The sequence below is a fragment of the Crinia signifera genome, chromosome 8, assembly GCF_055691185.1.
Source record: "Crinia signifera chromosome 8, ASM5569118v1, whole genome shotgun sequence".
NCBI classification, from domain to species: Eukaryota; Metazoa; Chordata; class Amphibia; order Anura; family Myobatrachidae; genus Crinia; species Crinia signifera.
The window spans coordinates 178,566,469-178,587,192 of NC_139224.1; the positions used below are offsets into that span (position 1 = coordinate 178,566,469).

At 52.7% G+C, this 20,724-nt stretch overlaps 1 protein-coding gene across 2 annotated transcripts in view; it reads right to left on the reverse strand.

Annotated features, from left to right (window-relative positions):
- COL24A1 (collagen type XXIV alpha 1 chain) overlaps positions 1 to 20,724 on the reverse strand; it is a 395,453-nt gene that overhangs the window by 168,329 nt on the left and 206,400 nt on the right. For both annotated transcript variants that reach the window (XM_083157902.1, XM_083157901.1), the window contains exons 25-31: positions 16,496 to 16,549; positions 14,668 to 14,721; positions 8,511 to 8,564; positions 7,867 to 7,920; positions 1,801 to 1,854; positions 1,667 to 1,711; positions 1,481 to 1,525 (exon numbers count right to left, since the gene is read on the reverse strand). In XM_083157902.1, the coding sequence (XP_083014028.1) occupies positions 1,481 to 1,525; positions 1,667 to 1,711; positions 1,801 to 1,854; positions 7,867 to 7,920; positions 8,511 to 8,564; positions 14,668 to 14,721; positions 16,496 to 16,549 (360 nt within the window). The remainder of the gene's footprint in view (positions 1 to 1,480; positions 1,526 to 1,666; positions 1,712 to 1,800; positions 1,855 to 7,866; positions 7,921 to 8,510; positions 8,565 to 14,667; positions 14,722 to 16,495; positions 16,550 to 20,724) is intronic.

Here is a 20,724-nt window from a genome sequence, read left to right on the forward strand (position 1 = left end):
TGATTGCCAGCACCTGTGGTGACACCTGTCTTATCAGTTACCCAGCTCCCCACAAGTGCTGGCAATCCTACATTACCAGGGAAGTCCAGGAGCAGAGCATTTTCTCCCACATGGAGAGGGTCAGGTAGGCAAGTATGCCTTATGTATATGTATAAGTAATCTCTCCTATGTACACGCATGAGTAGTCTCCATCTATGTACCTCATACATCCAGCCTCAGTACACAGTGCAGCGTGATATACCTCATACATCCAGCCTCAGTACACCATGCAGTGCGTCATACACCCAGCCTCAGTACACCATGCAGTGTGATATACCTCATACATCCAGCCTCAGTACAGCGTGCAGCATGAGATACCTCATACATCCAGCCTCAGTACACCGTGCAGCGTGATATACCTCATACATCCAGCCTCAGTACACCATGCAGTGTGATATACCTCATACATCCAGCCTCAATACACCATGCAGTGCCTCATACATCCAGCCTCAGTACACCATGCAGCGTGATACACCTCATACATCCAGCCTCAGTACACCATGCAGCGTGATATACCTCATACATCCAGCCTCAATACAGCGTGCAGCATGAGATACCTCATACATCCAGCCTCAGTACACCGTGCAGCGTGATATACCTCATACATCCAGCCTCAGTACACCGTGCAGCGTGATATACATCATACATCCAGCCTCAGTACACCATGCAGCGTGATATACCTCATACATCCAGCCTCAGTACACCGTGCAGCGTGATATACCTCATACATCCAGCCTCAGTACACCGTGCAGCGTGATATACATCATACATCCAGCCTCAGTACACCATGCAGCGTGATACACCTCATACATCCAGCCTCAGTACACCATGCAGCGTGATATACCTCATACATCCAGCCTCAGTACACCGTGCAGCGTAATATACCTCATACATCCAGCCTCAGTACACCATGCAGCGTGATACACCTCATACATCCAGCCTCAGTACACCGTGCAGCGTGATATACCTCATACATCCAGCCTCAGTACACCGTGCAGCGTAATATACCTCATACATCCAGCCTCAGTACACCATGCAGCGTGATATACCTCATACATCCAGCCTCAGTACACCATCCAGCGTGATATACCTCATACATCCAGCCTCAGTACACCATGCAGTGTGATATACCTCATACACCCAGCCTCAGTACACCATGCAGTGCCTCATACACCCAGCCTCAGAACACCATGCAGTGCCTCATACATCCAGCCTCAGTACACCGTGCAGTGTGATATACCTCATACACCCAGCCTCAGTACACCATGCAGTGCCTCATACACCCAGCCTCAGTACACCATGCAGTGCGTCATACACCCAGCCTCAGTACACCATGCAGTGCGTCATACACCCAGCCTCAGTACACCATGCAGCGATGTATGTCACCCAGTCCTACTGTAATGGGCTACCAGCTGTGTGAGTATTGCAGTCTGTTACTTACAGGTTTTCCCTGTTCTCCCCGTTCTCCATGATTTCCGACTTTACCCTGTGTGGACAGAAATGAGCTGTTATGCAGATATAATGGCAGAAAATGGGTAGTAGACACACACAGAAGATGTAACGTAGATAGATAGATAGATAGATAGATAGATAGATAGATAGATAGATAGATAGTTTTACTACTCACAATCCGGCCAGGATTTCCCTTCTTCCCAAGGTCGCCATGTTCACCCTGAGGAAGGACGATTGCGGTTGAGTATACAGTCACATATCGCCACGAGTCGGGATTATATTATTATATATATATAGATAGCCAGTTACCTTCAGTCCAGGGGGACCCTGCTCTCCCGGGGGACCGTCAGGACCGCGTGGACCCTAGACACAGACATTGAGAGGCTGGAGGTCAGTGAAGCCCAGCGATAGAGTTGAGAGAGTTAAAGTCTGGTTCCCTCATCTGTAGTCTTGTCCCATAAAAGGTTCTGTACATTCTATGCCACACGCCAATGGCTGTATGTTACTAAGGGAATTCTATTGCTATGTGCAATGTGCCTGATGCTGGTTCACTTGCGAAAGCAAATCCTCTCTCTAATGGACAAAACCATGCTGCACTGCAGGGGGGCAGATGTAACATGTGCAGAGAGTCAGGGGCGTAGCTAAGGGTTCATGGGCCCTGGTGCGAAAGGTCAGCTTGGGCCCCCCCCTACATACAACAAAATATTGAATAAAAAAAACTGAGGCCCTTTGAGTGACCATAGAAACGGGGATGTTAATTTTCCCCCTTAGCAGGGCAATTTAGTGAGAGAACATAGAGGGGGGCCAGAGGAGTCCAGTGAGCCAGGGGAGGGAGCACCTGGTGAGGGAAGATGGTAGGACTGGGTCTTAAGAGCTGATTGTGCTGGGAGGCCAGGGGGGGTTCCTGCCTGGGTGCCGAGAAGCTGTGCACTATGGTTCTTGTAGTCCCCTACCCGCCGTGCAAGGCAGGGATCAGGGAGCTGCAATGCCGTGGGGGAAGCGGAGAGTCAGACCCGCGTCAAAGTGAGAATACTGCGCGGCAGTCTCGGTCCCTGCACGCTATGAGTGCGGCGCTGCGGTCGCACAGAACAGCCGCAGGATGGGTGCACGGAGGGAGCGCCGGGTCACAGCGCGTCCCCCACCACCCAGCAGCAGCTCGGGAGTGACACCAGCGGGCGGGGGGGTGGAGGGCGACGTACCTGTCCAGCAGAGTTGGCCGAACGGAGCCAAGCAAAAGAGCAGCCTGGGAACGGGGCTGGACGTCCAGGACGGCCGGACATCCAGGACGGCCAGACAGTGGCGGGGGTTGGGCCCCCCTGGCTCAGGGGCCCGGTCGCAGGTGCGACCGCTGCGACCCCTGTAGCTACGCCACTGCAGAGAGTAAAGGCCCCCATACACTATGTGATTTTCGGCCGATTTAATCCGATTTGATAAATCGGGTGAAATCGGCCCAAAATCGCATGTGTTTGACATCTGATCTGATCTGATGCGTGGTCCCACGCGCATCGGATCGGATCACGGCGTCGAACCTGCAGAACAGAAGATATATCGGAATCTGAGCCATCATGGGTGCTTTTTAGCACCCACGATATTCAGATCCGATATATCTTTATATACAGCCCCTCTTACTTACTGAGCTCTCAGCCAATCAGCGGCCGCCCAGTCTTTTGAATAAGATTTCTTTCTATTCTCCCGCCGCGCCGACAGTCTCTGCTCTGCGACGCCTGCGGTCCCCGCCTGCACTACCTCCGCAGGGAGCCGTCAATGCGCGGGGGGGGCGCTGCTAGTAAGACAGGGGGGCGCTGCGGGGGACACAGAGTTGGCAGAAACAGAGCCAGGCAGGAAAATCTGTCAGCGCTGGGAAAAAAAAGCCCATACAATGAATGGGCAGCCTGTGATTGGCTGAGCGCTCCCTCATCCAGTCAGCAATTGGCTGAGAGAGCGCTCAGCCAATCACAGGCTGCCCATTCATTGTTTGGGCTTTTTTTTCCAGCACTGACAGCTCCCGCCTCCCCCTGCCCGGCTCTGTCACTGTCCCCCGCAGCGTCCCCTGCACGCTGCCTTAGCAGCGCCCCCCACCAGCAGCCCTGTTCTGCCGCCCCCCCCGCTCCCCGGGTTTACATGTGATAAATCGAGACGATTTATCACATGTAATAATGGGACATCAAGTGCCAATCTTATCAAGCTCCCCCGGGGAGCTCAGGGGGAAGTCGGGGTGTGACTTGTCCTGAGGACAAGTCGCCCTAGTGTATGGGGGCCTTTAGATTTTGGGGAGTTATTTTGTTTCCGTGCAGGGTAAATACTGGCTGCATTATTCTTACACTGCAATTTACATCTCAGCTTGAAGTAAAACCCCACCTAAATCTAACTCTCTGCACATGTTACATCTGTCCCACCTGCAGTGCACATGGGTTTGTAAGTTAACCAGAATCAGGCCCATTTCCCATAGCAACCAATCAGATTATACTTATTATTTAGCACCTTCTAGAAAATAATATATAGACTCTTATTGGTTGCTAATGGCTACATGCCATCTTCAATAGAACTTTAGTAAGCAGCGTTCTTATTGGCCCTAATTGCAATTACTCCACCTATGAGTCTGAAGATGATGCTGGACACATGATATTATAGAAACACATTGGTATCGGGCATCCCGTCTGCCACCTGCCACAGTTACGGAATATACACGCCCACACCATAACCGGGGGATGGGGAGGTTACCGGCCAGGAAGCTACCGTCACAGCCAAGCATCCTCCATGGTGCCAGCCTGGGCTCACACAAGGGTAAGTGGAAATCTGGTGGCCGGCAGGGATGTAAGGGAATGGGGGAACCCACAAATTAGCCAGCATAAATAACACTAATGCATCGCTCAGCCTCCAACATCCATATATACAGTGTTCCTGAGGTCAGCTGACACCACTGCAGCCATTCAGAGACTTCTCACATGACTTAAATATCCAATCCTAGTGCAGTAAGCCCTATATAAACCATTCCCTGCATCCACTCATTGCCAGTTCAACTTTTTACAAGCAAGTCCCCCAGAACCTCTGGTCTTCTGTGGCAGAAGTGGTAAAGTGGCCTTTATCTCTCTTACATACCATAGTGGCCCTGGAATCACCCTATTCTCAGTGCTCCTCATTCTGCCGCACAGTTACCTGGTGTCATCAAGCACAGTCCATCTCTCGCTTGTTGTAACTAGTGCTTTCCAACACTAGTGTGCTGTCTGCCTCCTGCAGCTATACCTGTGCTTGTTCCAGTTTACCTCAGCAGATATATATATATATATATATATATATCTACTACTGGCATATCCAGTACTGCGCTATCACTGTCTGGTGACAGGCCAGGCAGTGACAGTCCATCACATGGACTGTTCAGAGTTACATGAGCTGACGTATCACACAATTCCCTAGCAGGCTTGGGCACGCCTGCATTTCCCTGACACACCCACTACACTGCCAGTTACCACCACAAGACGCCTACCTTCTGTCAATCATCTTGCGAATGGCTAGTGATGAAAAAAGTATTGTTTCCATGGCAGCACAGTGTCGTGTCTGCGTATTGCAGCGTATCGCTAATCGGCAGCTGTGCAATTGTGTCTGAATCAGCCCCACAGATGATGTGGACTGTGTGATTAGTCAGTTGGGGTACCTGATTGATGGATTAGCGGGGTATATATAGTGGATTAGTGATTAGGGGTACCCAGTCCTGTGCTGCTGACGTGTCGCCCCTCACAGATGGCTCGCTCCAGGCTTTACAGCAGCTACATAGTAATTTGTGTAATTAGTGATCACTGGCTCCAATTAGCATTTCTTTCTCTGACTAATAAACAAATACATCAGCATCTCAGTTATGTCCAACACAGAGGCCGCGCTCGCTGTATACTGCTTATATCACTGACATCTGTCTCCTAACCGCGTCTAGTCATAGAGGCTGACAGCGTGGCCATCCGTATACGGCTATCCGTATAACGGCACAGTGATCTGTATACCGGCTATCCGTATAACGGCACAGTGATCTGTATACCAGCTATCCGTATAACGGCACAGTGATCTATATACCAGCTATCCGTATAACGGCACAGTGATCTGTATACCAGCTATCCGTATAACGGCACAGTGATCTATATACCAGCTATCCGTATAACGGCACAGTGATCTATATACCAGCTATCCGTATAACGGCACAGTGATCTATATACCAGCTATCCGTATAACGGCACAGTGATCTGTATACCAGCTATCCGTATAACGGCACAGCGATCTGTATACCAGCTATCCGTATAACGGCACAGTGATCTGTATACCAGCTATCCGTATAACGGCACAGTGATCTGTATACCGGCTATCCGTATAACGGCACAGTGATCTATATATCAGCTATCCGTATAACGGCACAGAGATCTATATACCAGCTATCCGTATAACGGCACAGTGATCTGTATACCAGCTATCCGTATAACGGCACAGTGATCTATATACCAGCTATCCGTATAACGGCACAGTGATCTATATACCAGCTATCCGTATAACGGCACAGTGATCTGTATACCAGCTATCCGTATAACGGCACAGTGATCTATATACCAGCTATCCGTATAACGGCACAGTTGTCTATATACCAGCTATCCGTATAACGGCACAGTGATCTGTATACCAGCTATCCGTATAACGGCACAGTGATCTGTATACCAGCTATCCGTATAACGGCACAGTGATCTGTATACCAGCTATCCGTATAACGGCACAGTGATCTGTATACCAGCTATCCGTATAACGGCACAGTGATCTGTATACCGGCTATCCGTATAACGGCACAGTGATCTATATACCAGCTATCCGTATAACGGCACAGTGATCTGTATACCAGCTATCCGTATAACGGCACAGTGATCTATATACCAGCTATCCGTATAACGGCACAGTGATCTATATACCAGCTATCCGTCTAACGGCACAGTGATCTATATACCAGCTATCCGTATAACGGCACAGTGATCTATATACCAGCTATCCGTATAATGGCACGGTGATCTATATACCAACTATCCGTATAACGTCCCAGTGATCTATATACCAGCTATCCGTATAATGGCACAGTGATCTATATACCAGCTATCCGTATAACGGCACAGTGATCTGTATACCAGCTATCCGTATAACGGCACAGTGATCTATATACCAGCTATCCGTATAACGGCACAGTGATCTATATACCAGCTATCCGTATAACGGCACAGTGATCTATATACCAGCTATCCGTCTAACGGCACAGTGATCTATATACCAGCTATCCGTATAACGGCACAGTGATCTATATACCAGCTATCCGTATAATGGCACGGTGATCTATATACCAGCTATCCGTATAACGGCCCAGTGATCTATATACCAGCTATCCGTATAACGTCCCAGTGATCTATATACCAGCTATCCGTATAATGGCACAGTGATCTATATACCAGCTATCCGTATAACGGCACAGTGATCTATATACCAGCTATCCGTATAACGGCACAGTGATCTATATACCAGCTATCCGTATAACGGCACAGTGATCTGTATACCAGCTATCCGTATAACGGCACAGTGATCTATATACCGGCTATCCGTATAACGGCACAGTGATCTATATACCAGCTATCCGTATAACGGCACAGTGATCTATATACCAGCTATCCGTATAACGGCACAGTGATCTGTATACCGGCTATCCGTATAACGGCACAGTGATCTGTATACCAGCTATCCGTATAACGGCACAGTGATCTGTATACCAGCTATCCGTATAACGGCACAGTGATCTGTATATACCAGCTATCCGTATAACGGCACAGTGATCTGTATACCAGCTATCCGTATACCGGCACAGTGATCTGTATACCAGCTATCCGTATAACGGCACAGTGATCTATATACCAGCTATCCGTATAACGGCACAGTGATCTGTATACCAGCTATCCGTATAACGGCACAGTGATCTGTATAACAGCTATCCGTATAACGGCACAGTGATCTGTATACCAGCTATCCGTATAACGGCACAGTGATCTGTATACCAGCTATCCGTATAACGGCACAGTGATCTGTATACCAGCTATCCGTATAACGGCACAGTGATCTATATACCAGCTATCCGTATAACGGCACAGTGGTCTGTATAACAGTGGGTTTCCTCCGGGTGCTCTGGTTTCCTCACACAGTCCGCGGAGACACAGACGCTGTATCTAGGAGGAGAAGTATAATGGCATGGCTATCTGTAGAACAGCGATCCGTATAGCAGCTGACTTGCCTAAACAGACTTTGTGCAGGCAAGTTATGATAACACTTTGCCGACACAGCACTGAGCAGCTAATATGTGGTACGGGTACTTACCCTCTGTCCCTCTGCCCCGGGTATGCCCGACAGCCCTCTCTGCCCAGCGGGACCCTGCAGTAAGAGGAGAGTCATTGTCTTATGTCACCATTACTGTGGAATCATGTATATTATACAGAATACCATCTGCCTCCATTGTACACATTATACGCATTGCGGAGATACCGTGGGGCTTATTCTCCTGGCCATGGTGCTAATAATGGGATATCACTACTGGTGCATATGGACAGATATCCAACTTCCAAAAAAAAAAATTTGCGTTAAATTGGAGGGGCGTGGGTGAATCAATTGGCATTCCTGCCCCCTATCAGGATGTGTGTCAGCTTTATAACCAGAAAGAACGGGAGCAGTGACTGCCGACACTAGGGTGTCGGCAGACACTCTGTCAACACATTTCTCCCCATAGCCGCTACATGCTGATTATCTTGTCGGTATATTATCTCTGCACTATTGTGCTGCGGAGCTGACATACAGGTAGGTGTGATGTGCCGGCGCCAGATGTATGTACCCACTGCGCATGTGCCCCAGCACCACCATGCCCATGCTATCACAGGGCACCCTACTGAGCGCCATCCTATGCCAGCAGCTAGATCAGTATGGATCTCCACCTATTCATAACTATGCCCCTTTATCTAGTGACTTACTGGTAATCCTGGTGGTCCCAGTGGTCCAGGAGTCCCGGGGGTCCCTGGGTAGCCCTGAAAATATAAATCACAACAATCAAATTAGAAGATCCAAAAATTTGTAAAATTCCTGCAAATGACAATATGGGGATAATAAGCAGGTGTCATTTTATATGTTGTGGTGCGGACAGTCTGTTTCTGTGCGGTGCGGGCGGACTGTCAGGGAGAAAAAGCAGGCTGAGACTGGGGGGGGGGGGGAGAGAGCAGGCTGTGTCTGGGGGGGGAGCACACTGTGTCTGGGGGGGAGCAGGCAGTGTCTGGGGGGGAGCAGGCTGTGTCTGGGGGGGGAAGCAGGCTGTGTCTGGGGGGGGGGGGGAGCAGGCTGTGTCTGGGGGGGAAGGCTGTGTCTGGGGAGGGAGCAGGCTGTGTCTTGGGGGGGAGCAGGCTGTGTCTGGGGGGGAGCAGGCTGTGTCTGGAGGGGGGGGGAAGCAGGCTGTGTCTGGGGGGGGAGCAGGCTGTGTCTGGGGGGGGAAGCAGGCTGTGTCTGGGGGGGGGGAAGCAGGCTGTGTCATGGGGGGGGGAGCAGGCTGTGTCTGGGGGGGGGGAAAGCAGGCCGTGTCATGGGGGGGGAAGCAGGCTGTGTCATGGGGGGGGGAAGCAGGCTGTGTCTGGGGGGGGAAGCAGGCTGTGTCTGGGGGGGGAAGCAGGCTGTGTCTGGGGGGGGGGGAAGCAGGCTGTGTCTGGGGGGGGAAGCAGGCTGTGTCTGCAAGGGGGTTGCAGGCTGTGTCTGCGGGGGGGTAGCAGGCTGTGTCTAGGGGGGGGGAGCAGGCTGTGTCTGGGGGGGGGGGGGGGGGAAGCAGGCTGTGTCTGGGGGGGAAGCAGGCTGTGTCTGGGGGGGAAGCAGGCTGTGTCTGGGGGGGGGAAGCAGGCTGTGTCTGGGGGGGTAGCAAGCTGTGTCTGCGGGTGGGGGGGGTAGCAGGCTGTGTCTGGGGGTAGCAGGCTGTGTCTGGGGGGGGGTAGCAGGCTGTGTCTGGGGGGGGGGTAGCAGGCTGTGTCAGGGGGGGGAGGAAAGGCTGTGTCTGGTGGGGGAGGGAAGGCAGGCTGTGTCTGGGGGGGGGGGGAGGCAGGCTGTATAGAACACATGGTGGGAATGGAATCCATGTCCTCAGCGCTGTGAGGCAGTAATGTAACCATTACACCATCTGTACTGCCCCGTATATATAACACATGGTGGGGATAGAACCCATGACCTCAGCGCTGTGAGGCAGTAATGTAACCATTACACCATCTGTACTGCCCCGTATATATAACACATGGTGGTGATAGAACCCATGACCTCAGCGCTGTGAGGCAGTAATGCTAACCATTACACCGTCCGTACTGCCCCGTATATATAACACATGGTGGGGATAGAACCCATGACCTCAGCGCTGTGAGGCAGTAATGCTAACCATTACACGTCCGTATTGCCCCGTATATATAACACATGGTGGGGATAGAACCCATGACCTCAGCGCTGTGAGGCAGTAATACTAACCATTACACCGTCCATACTGCCCCGTATATATAACACATGGTGGGGATAGAACCCATGACCTCAGCGCTGTGAGGCAGTAATGTAACCATTACACCATCCGTGCTGCCCGTATATATAACACATGGTGGGGATAGAACCCATGACCTCAGTGCTGTGAGGCAGTAATGCTAACCATTACACCGTCCGTACTGCCCAGTATATATAACTCATGGTGGGGATAGAACCCATGACCTCAGCGCTGTGAGGCAGTAATGTAACCATTACACCATCCGTACTGCCCTGTATATATAACACATGGTGGGGATAGAACCCATGACCTCAGTGCTGTGCGGCAGTAATGCTAACCATTACACCGTTCGTGCTGCCATATAAAATATCTCTCTCTCTATGGGTGACATTCTATGGGATGAGAGTCAGTTTTTCGCCCATTATCGGACTTTTTTAAAATCGGATTTTTGCCGTGGATTCGCATATTTAATGAGGTGCGTGTTCCGGCAAGAAAAGTGCGATTTAGTGCGATAATGGGCGAATTTTCGGCATGTAAATGTGCGAATTTGATTAATGGGCCCGCTGGGACTTTTAGTCCACCTGTAAAAAGAATGTTAAAAGAAAACACACACACACAGAGAAGTAAAACTTTATTACATACACATCCACACACCTCACTTTTACACCCACATACTCACCGATCCAGGATCCAGCGCTGGTCTCCCTTCTGCAGCGCCGGCTACCCCCGCACTGACAGCGGGGACAACCGGCTTTCTCCGATGGAGCTAACAGCTTCTGTCGCATTGTCCCAGCGCAACAGATGATGAGAGCGAATCAGGGCTGAGCTATGCGTCTCCATGGAGACGCATCGCCCAATCACGCTTTCAGCCTGAGAAAGCCGGTTGTCCCCGCTGTCATTGCGGGGGTAGCCGGCTCTGCAGAAGGGAGACCAGCGCTGGATCCTGGATCGGTGAGTATGTGGGTGTAAAAGTGAGGTGTGTGGATGTGTATGTAATAAAGTTTTACTTCTCTGTGTGTGTGTTTTCATTTAACATTCTTTTTACAGGTGGACTACAAGTCCCAGCGGACCCATTAATGCCCCGCATGCTGGGACTTGTGGTTCTCCAAGTCCCAGCCTGCGGGGGACGTCTGCTAGTACTTGTAGTTCTCATGTATAAAGCAATGTTAGGATTGAAAGATTTAACCCCATCAGGCCGGCGTCCACTGGCCAGGGACGCCGGTGACAGCCCCGGGCTTCAGCCCTGAACGGGTGAAGCCTGGGGGGGGACCCCTTTATTGGGGGGGTCCCCACTCCTCCAGGTACTCTGTCCAAGGCTGACCAGCCACGGTGCTCATGGTGCGGCCAGGGGACCTTATGTAAAAAGTGTCCCCTGGCTGTGGCATGACACTGCGGGCTGTTGGAGCCCGGTGCTGGTTTCAAAATACAGGGGACCCCCAGATTTTTTGTCCCCCGTATTTTTGGAACCAGGACCGGTCCAAGAGTCCGGGGCTGGTTTCAGAAATACAGGGGACCCCTACGCTTTTTGTCCCCCGTATTTTTGGAACCAGGACCGGCTCAATGAGCCCGGGGCTGGTTATGATCAGGAGGGGGACCCCACGCAATTTTAAAAAAAATAAAAAATTAACACATTTTTTACCACAGAACCAAGCACAGATCTCAATGATCTGTGCAGGGTTCTGGCCAACTCGCATATCAGAACCTGGTCTGATTTTTTGGTGAATTTAAGACACATTTCCCAAATTCGCATCTCATTAAATATGCGATTTGTATACTTTTCAATGGGAAAACATCTGGATGCGAGTTCCGGCGCGAGTTAAAATCGCACTTTGTAAAAGTGCGATTTCGCGGCAAAATCTGCGATTTTTGCAGTTTTTCGCATCTCATTAAATATGCGAAAACGAGATTTCTAACGTTTTTTGCGAAAATTTCGCCAAAAAACACACATCTCATCCCATAGAATGTCACCCAGCTACGTTTTGGGCGCCCCCCCCGCCGTTAGGGGGGGCGCCCCCCGCCGCCCATTCAAACCCCCCCAATCCCCCGCAGCCTTACCTTTCACGCTGGTCACGGCGGCTCCGTTCTTCTGCTGAGGACCACCACAAAATGGCCGCCCCCATACAGCAGACAGTTTCAGAGAACTGTGTGCTATATGAGGGCGGCCATTTTGTGGTGGTCCTCAGCAGAAGAACGGAGCCGCCGGGACCAGCGAAATAGGTAAGCCTTCGGGGGATTGGGGGGAGGTGTAACTACAGCACCGCAGCCCCCGGCGCCCCCATATGCACAGCGCCCCCCCGCGGTGGCGGGGGCTGCGGTGCTATAGTTACGCCAGTGATGTCACCCTATATGTCTAGTGTCTGACATTTCTTTCTCTCACGAATGCACAAACACAGAGGCAATCACAAGGTAGCAAAGTAGCTTTGGAAGCATACACACACATATAATATTTGCGGTGAGCCATGTGGAAGTAGTTTGCTGACAACTATTGTATTTCTGCCGTCTTGCAGATTCCTGCAGCACCATATATGACCGGCCACGATGTAAAGAGAGTTGTCACATGACATTTTCATGCAGTAAGTCTGGTAATGTTCCCCTGGGGGTGGATGAAGCTGTTTAAACCATAAATTGTAATGATGGAAAATATCTCCGGCCCTGAGAGCTCAGCAGAATGTTGGAAAATCAGCGAGTTCCATTGAAACCACAAAACAGCTCTTACACATGTTACTGGTCCCAGTCTGTCAGTAAGTGCAGGAAATGTGTCCGTTCCATTACACACAGCACATTCAGCTCACTGACAGTGTATCTGGCTGCAGGAACTTTCATTGTAAATGTATTATATAATATTAGGTTACAGTACAGGATGGAGAGGGAGAGACAGATTCCTTTCCTACCAAAACAAATATAAAGGAATAACTACAACTATTCCTCTGTCTCCATTCCATTCCTCTATACCATACACACATACAGCACCTCTCCCCCAACACCCCAATATTATACCATACACACATACAGCACCTCTCCCCCAACACCCCAATATTATATCATACAGCACCTCTCCCCCAACACCCCAATATTATATCATACAGCACCTCTCCCCTACCACCCCAATATTATACCATACACACATACAGCACCTCTCCCCCAACACCCCAATATTATGTCATACACACATACAGCACCTCTCCCCCAACACCCCAATATTATACCATACACACATACAGCACCTCTCCCCTAATACCCCAATATTATACCATACACACATACAGCACCTCTCCCCCAACACCCCAATATTATATCATACAGCACCTCTCCCCCAACACCCCAATATTATATCATACAGCACCTCTCCCCTACCACCCCAATATTATACCATACACACATACAGCACCTCTCCTCCAACACCCCAATATTATAATTATACCACTGTGTGTTTGTGCTGAACTCTGATTGATGGAGCTCATTACATGCTTCTCAGGCCCATGGATAACAGCAGCAGCAGCAGCCTAGTCATGGGAGGGTTTTTAATCAGAGGCAGAACTGAGCCTGTGAGGTCTCCTAAAGTCCTACAGAGTAATGTGCAGAGGGACAAACACAGGCATTTTATGTGGTATGTATGTGTACAGTATATATATATATATATATATATATATGTATACAGTCCCTTGGAACCTCACAGTATAACACAGCCAAAGGCAGACATAGTGTGGGGCATCTTTCCATCTAATCAGCTGATGGCAAGCAGTAGCCCCGCACATACGCTGGGGCCAGCTCTGCCCTCTCTGCGGGTGCCTACACTGGGGCCAGCCCTGCCCTTTCTACAGGGTGCCTACGCTGGGGCCTTCTCTGCGGGCACCTACCCTGGGGCCGGCCCTGCCCTCTCTGCGGGTGCCTACGCTTTGGCCTTCTCTGCGGGCACCGATGATGGGGCCAGCCCTGCCTTCTCTGCGGGAACCTACGCTGGGGCCAGTCCTGCCCTCTCTGCGGGCACCTACGCTGGGGCTGGCCTTGCGAGCACCTACGCTGGGGCCAGTCCTGCCCTTTCTGCGGGCACCTAGGCTGAGGCCATCCCTGCCCTCTCTGCGGGTACCGAGTGAGACGACTCCAGATGCGGCTGCTCACATCTCTGTCCATTTCCTTTATCGTGGGGCGCCTAGTGAGAAGACACGTTATAATAAATGAGTAATTTAATGCTGACACACTAGAACAAGTACAACTAAATACACATAAGAATGAAAAACCATCAATTAAAAAAAAACAACACAGCGGCGAGGCTCCTAACAGCGGCTGGGCCACACACGCTGGGAACAGTGGACAAGCCGGGATCTAGCGCCGGACACGGTGCAGAAGGTAACAGCTCTCCTGCCTCCAGCAGCCGCTCCAAATAATTAAAAAAATATATAAATTCATGTTTTTTAATTTTTATTTGTGATTGTTCAAGTGTGTCAACATTAAATGTACCCATTAATTATAACGTGTGTTCTGAGTGTGTCACTGGGCGCCCCACGTTTTCCCTGGAGGTGGGCATTCCCCCATGGCGGCGGCTGCAGGTTACATATAACCTTCATCGGCCAGCTGCAGATCTGTACGGACACCTAACCACTAATGTGGCGTGCTCATGTAATATATATACGTACCAGGGTGCCCTTCTCACCGGGCGGGCCCTCGGGTCCTGGCTTTCCTCGCACGCCCTGTAAAAGAGTAATAAGTGACAGTAAGGAAGCTGCTCACACGATTCTATTACAGTCCCCAGACAGTAAGCACTGATACCACTGGGACGTAGAAGGCTCTGCAGAACCTGGCACGTGTGCAGCGGCTGCAGAGCAGAGAGTATCCTGGGACGTATAAGGCTCTGCAGAACCTGGCACGTGTGCAGCTGCTGCAGAGCAGAGAGCATCCTGGGACGTATAAGGCTCTGCAGAACCTGGCCTGTGTGCAGCGGCTGCAGAGCTGAGAGCATCCCGGAACGTATAAGGCTCTGCAGAACCTGGCACGTGTGCAGCGGCTGCAGAGCAAAGAGCATCCCTGAACGTATAAGGCTCTGCAGAACCTGGCACGTGTGCAGCGGCTGCAGAGCAGAGAGCATCCCAGAACGTATAAGGCTCTGCAGAACCTGGCACGTGTGCAGCGGCTGCAGAGCCGAGAGCATCCTGGGACGTACATGGCTCTGGAGAACCTGGAACGTGTGCAGTGGATGCAGAGCTGAGAGCATCCTGGGACGTATAACGCTCTGCAGAACCTGGCCTGTGTGCAGCGGCTGCAGAGCCGAGAGCATCCTGGGACTTATGACTCTGCAGAACCTGGCACGTGTGCAGTGGATGCAGAGCTGAGAGCATCCTGGGACGTATAACGCTCTGCAGAACCTGGCCTGTGTGCAGCGGCTGCAGAGCAGAGAGCATCCTGGGACGTATAAGGCTCTGCAGAACCTGGCCTGTGTGCAGCGGCTGCAGAGCATCCCGGAACGTATAAGACTCTGCAGAACCTGGCACGTGTGCAGCGGCTGCAGAGCATCCTGGGACGTATAAGGCTCTGCAGAACCTGGCCTATGTGCAGCGGCTGCAGAGCAGAGAGCATCCTGGGACGTATAAGGCTCTGCAGAACCTGGCACGTGTGCAGTGGCTGCAGAGCCTAGAGCATCCTGGGACGTATAACGCTCTGCAGAACCTGGCACGTGTGCAGTGTATGCAGAGCTGAGAGCATCCTGGGACGCATAAGGCTCTGCAGAACCTGGCACATGTGCAGAGCCTAGAGCATCCTGGGACGTATAAGGCTCTGCAGAACCTGGCACGTGTGCAGCGGATGCAGAGCAGAGATCATCCTGGGACGTATAAGGCTCTGCAGAACCTGGCAAGTGTGCAGCGGCTGCAGAGCCTAGAGCATCCTGGGACGTATAACGCTCTGCAGAACCTGGCACGTGTGCAGCGGCTGCAGAGCAGAGAGCATCCTGGGACGTATAAAGCTCTGCAGAACCTGGCACGTGTGCAGCGGCTGCAGAGCCTAGAGCATCCTGGGACGTATAAGGCTCTGCAGAACCTGGCACGTGTGCAGCGGCTGCAGAGCCTAGAGCATCCTGGGACGTATAAGGCTCTGCAGAACCTGGCACATGTGCAGAGCCTTGCTTCTGTGAGAGGATTATGCCCCTCCTCTGCATGAGCCAGTAATTGATGGGGTATACTGGGGCAATAACAGGGCCAGACTTCCAAAACTAATTCAGTTATGAAAACAAATCCCTGTAATATTTTGGGAGTCCCAGGATCCAGCGAGAACCCTGTGGGGGCAGCGGGTTGGGGCACAGAGCTTACACTCACATCAGGAGTCCCGGCTAGTACATAATACCACCGTATGGTCCCTGGATCATGGTGTCACATCCCGGGATAAGATGTGCGGAACATTCCTCCATTTGTGGCTGCGCCGTTACATGACTGCATCCCACATACGCCGTCACCATGCTCTGTATTGTGTTACCTTTTCTCCTGCGTCCCCCGGTGGCCCGGCGTCTCCTGGTAACCCCACCGGCCCCTGCAAAACAGACATCACATTAACGTCACAGCAGAACTAACCACAGGAAACGGTCCAGACAATAAACCGCAGAACAGTAACAATGTGCAGCGGTCATTATAACACGGTGCAGCGGTCAGTATAACAACGTGCAGCGGTCATTATAACACTGGGCAGCGGTCAGTATAACACTGTGCAGCGGTCAGTATAACAACGTGCAGCGGTCAGTATAACACTGTGCAGCGGTCAGCATAACACTGTGCAGCGGTCAGCATAACAACGTGCAGCGGTCAGTATAACACTGTGCAGCGGTCAGTATAACACTGTGCAGCGGTCAGTATAACACTGTGCAGCGGTCAGTATAACACTGTGCAGCGGTCAGTATAACACTGTGCAGCGGTCATTATAACACTGTGCAGCGGTCATTATAACACTGTGCAGCGGTCATTATAACAACGTGCAGCGGTCATTATAACACTGTGCAGCGGTCAGTATAACCCTGTGCAGCGGTCAGTATAACAACGTGCAGCGGTCAGTATAACACTGTGCAGCGGTCAGTATAACACTGTGCAGCGGTCAGTATAACACTGTGCAGCGGTCAGCATAACACTGTGCAGCGGTCAGTATAACACTGTGCAGCGGTCAGTATAACACTGTGCAGCGGTCATTATAACACTGTGCAGCGGTCAGTATAACACTGTGCAGCGGTCATTATAACACTGTGCAGCGGTCAGTATAACACTGTGCAGCGGTCATTATAACACTGTGCAGCGGTCAGTATAACACTGTGCAGCGGTCAGTATAACAACGTGCAGCGGTCAGTATAACAACGTGCAGCGGTCATTATAACACTGTGCAGCGTTTAGTATAACACTGTGCAGTGGTCAGTATAACAACGTGCAGCGGTCAGTATAACAACGTGCAGCGGTCAGTATAACACTGTGCAGCGGTCATTATAACACTGTGCAGCGGTCATTATAACACTGTGCAGCGGTCAGTATAACACTGTGCAGCGGTCATATAAACATGTCACGTCTTCTGCTAATTACCACTTTCTGCCGATAATCCTGTTTCCCATTACACATAATGGCCCTGATTCTGGTTCACTCACAAAGCAGCAGTATTTCGCTGCCCGCACCAATGTCCACCCCAACCTGGGCGTCCGATGCTGCCGCAGTCCTGCGATGGATGTTTTGCATAAAGCGCTCGTTAATCTACGTCACTCCCTATGTGCTGAGCGCAGCAAGACACAGAGCCCGGAGCTTGGCTGGCGAGCGCAGCAAGGCACCGAGCCCGAAGCTTGGCTGGCGAGTGCAGCAAGGCACCGAGCCCGAAGCTTGGCTGGCGAGCGCAGCAAGGCACCGAGCCCGAAGCTTGGCTGGCGAGCGCAGCAAGGCACCGAGCCCGAAGCTTGGCTGGCGAGCACAGCAAGGCACCGAGCCCGAAGCTTGGCTGGCGAGCGCAGCAAGGCACCGAGCCCGAAGCTTGGCTGGAGAGTGCAAGGCACCAAGCCCGAAGCTTAGCTGGCGAGAGCAGCAAGGCACTGGGCCCGAAGCTTGGCTGGCGAGCGCAGCAAGGCACCGAGCCCGAAGCTTAGCTGGCGAGCGCAGCAAGGCACCGAGCCTGAAGCTTAGCTGGGGAGCGCAGCAAGGCACCGAGCCCGAAGCTTAGCTGGCGAGCGCAGCAAGGCACCGAGCCCGAAGCTTAGCTGGCGAGAGCAGCAAGGCACTGGGCCCGAAGCTTGGCTGGCGAGCGCAGCAAGGCACCGAGCCCGAAGCTTGGCTGGCGAGCGCAGCGGTACACTTTGGAATTCTGTATACACAGTGACGAGGGCACTCTGCTGCTTGGTGCCCGGTGTATGGTTGTGGGCGCGCTGGGTAGGGTATGACATCAATCAGTCCAGAGTTCCTAATGGGCAGAGGAGTGCGATACAGACCTCTGGTGCTACCTCGGCCAGTCCAGCTGGCTGCATAGATCCTGGGCAGCTGGCATGGTCACCCCTTATACAATGATTGTCACAGGAATGTTCTAGAATGTACCCGGTGGCTTGCTGTGTGCTAAATGCTACATTATACTGATATAGGGACCACTACATGTATTACACATGCTGGAACACTAACAATCTCCCAACCTCACGCGCCCCCACTATAGGGGGTGGTGGAACAGGAAACCTTCAGATATTTTCCATAATAATATTCTGATCAAAGCGTCCATGACAACTGTAATGTCCCTGATATACTGCACAGGAAACGTCTTCTTTACAAACAGCAGGAGTACTGTGCGATCATGTGCGGCTCAGGCAGGAGAACGGATGTAACCAATTATCCAGCAATGGGAATGTTCTCTACCACGCAATCATAATTATCCCCCAGCCCGACCATACCGCAGCCTGTCCCTGACTGCAACACAGCTACCTGCCCGAACTAACCGCAGCCTGTCCCTGACTGCACCGCGGCTACCTGCCCGACCTTACCGTAGCCTCTCCCTGACTGCACCACAGCTACCTGCCCAACCTAATCGCAGCCTCTCCGACTGCACCGCAGCTACCTATCCGACATAACCGCAGCCTCTCCCTAACTGCACCAAAACTACCTGCCCGACCTAACCGCAGCCTCTCCCTGACTGCACCAAAGCTACCTGCCCGACCTAACCGCATCCTCTCCCTGACTGCACCAAAGCTACCTGCCCGACCTAACCGCAGCCTCTCCCTGACTGCACCGCAGCTACCTGCCCGACCTAACCGCAGCCTCTCCCTGACTGCACCGCAGCTACCTGCCCGACCTAACTGCAGCCTCTCCCTGACTGCACCGCAGCTACCTGCCCGACCTAACCGCAGCCTCTCCCTGACTGCACCGCAGCTACCTGCCCGACCTAACCGTAGCCTCTCCCTGACTGCACCGCAGCTACCTGTCCGACCTAACCGTAGCCTCTCCCTGAATGCACCGCAGCTACCTGCCCGACCTAACCGTAGCCTCTCCCTGAATGCACCGCAGCTACCTGCCCGACCTAACCGTAGCCTCTCCCTGACTGCACCGCAGCTACCTGCCCGACCTAACCGCAGCCTCTCCCTGACTGCACCGCAGCTACCTGCCCGACCTAATCGCAGCCTCTCCCTGACTGCACCGCAGCTACCTGTCCGACCTAACCGTAGCCTCTCCCTGACTGCACCGCAGCTACCTGCCCGACCTAACAGTAGCCTCTCCCTGAATGCACCACAGCTACCTGCCCGACCTAACAGCAGCCTCTCCCTGACTGCACCGCAGCTACCTGCCCGACCTAACCGCAGCCTCACCCTGACTGCACCGCAGCTACCTGCCCGACCTAACCGCAGCCTCTCCCTGACTGCACCGCAGCTACCTGCCCGACCTAACCGCAGCCTCTCCCTGACTGCACCGCAGCTACCTGCCCGACCTAACCGCAGCCTCTCCCTGACTGCACCGCAGCTACCTGCCCGACCTAACCGCAGCCTCTCCCTGACTGCACCGCAGCTACCTGCCCGACCTAACCGCAGCCTCTGCCTGACTGCACCGCAGCTACCTGCCCGACCTAACCGCAGCCTCTCCCTGACTGCACCGCAGCTACCTGCCCGACCTAACCGCAGCCTCTCGCTGACTGCACCGCAGCTACCTGCCCGACCTAACCGCAGCCTCTCGCTGACTGCACCGCAGCTACCTGCCCGACCTAACCGCAGCCTCTCCCTGACTGCACCGCAGCTACCTGCCCGACCTAACCGCAGCCTCTCCCTGACTGCACCGCAGCTACCTGCCCGACCTAACCGCAGCCTCTCCCTGACTGCACCGCAGCTACCTGCCCGACCTAACAGCAGCCTCTCCCTGACTGCACCGCAGCTACCTGCCCGACCTAACAGCAGCCTCTCCCTGACTGCACCGCAGCTACCTGTCCGACATAACCGCAGCCTCTCCCTGACTGCACCGCAGCTACCTGCCCGACCTAACCGCAGCCTCTCCCTGACTGCACCGCAGCTACCTGCCCGACCTAACCGCAGCCTCTCCCTGACTGCACCGCAGCTACCTGCCCGACCTAACCGCAGCCTCTCCCTGACTGCACCACAGATACCTGCCCGACCTAACCGCAGCCTCTCCTGGACTGCACCCCAGCTACCTGCCCGACCTAACCGCAGCCTCTCCCTGACTGCACCGCAGCTACCTGCCCGACCTAACCGCAGCCTCTCGCTG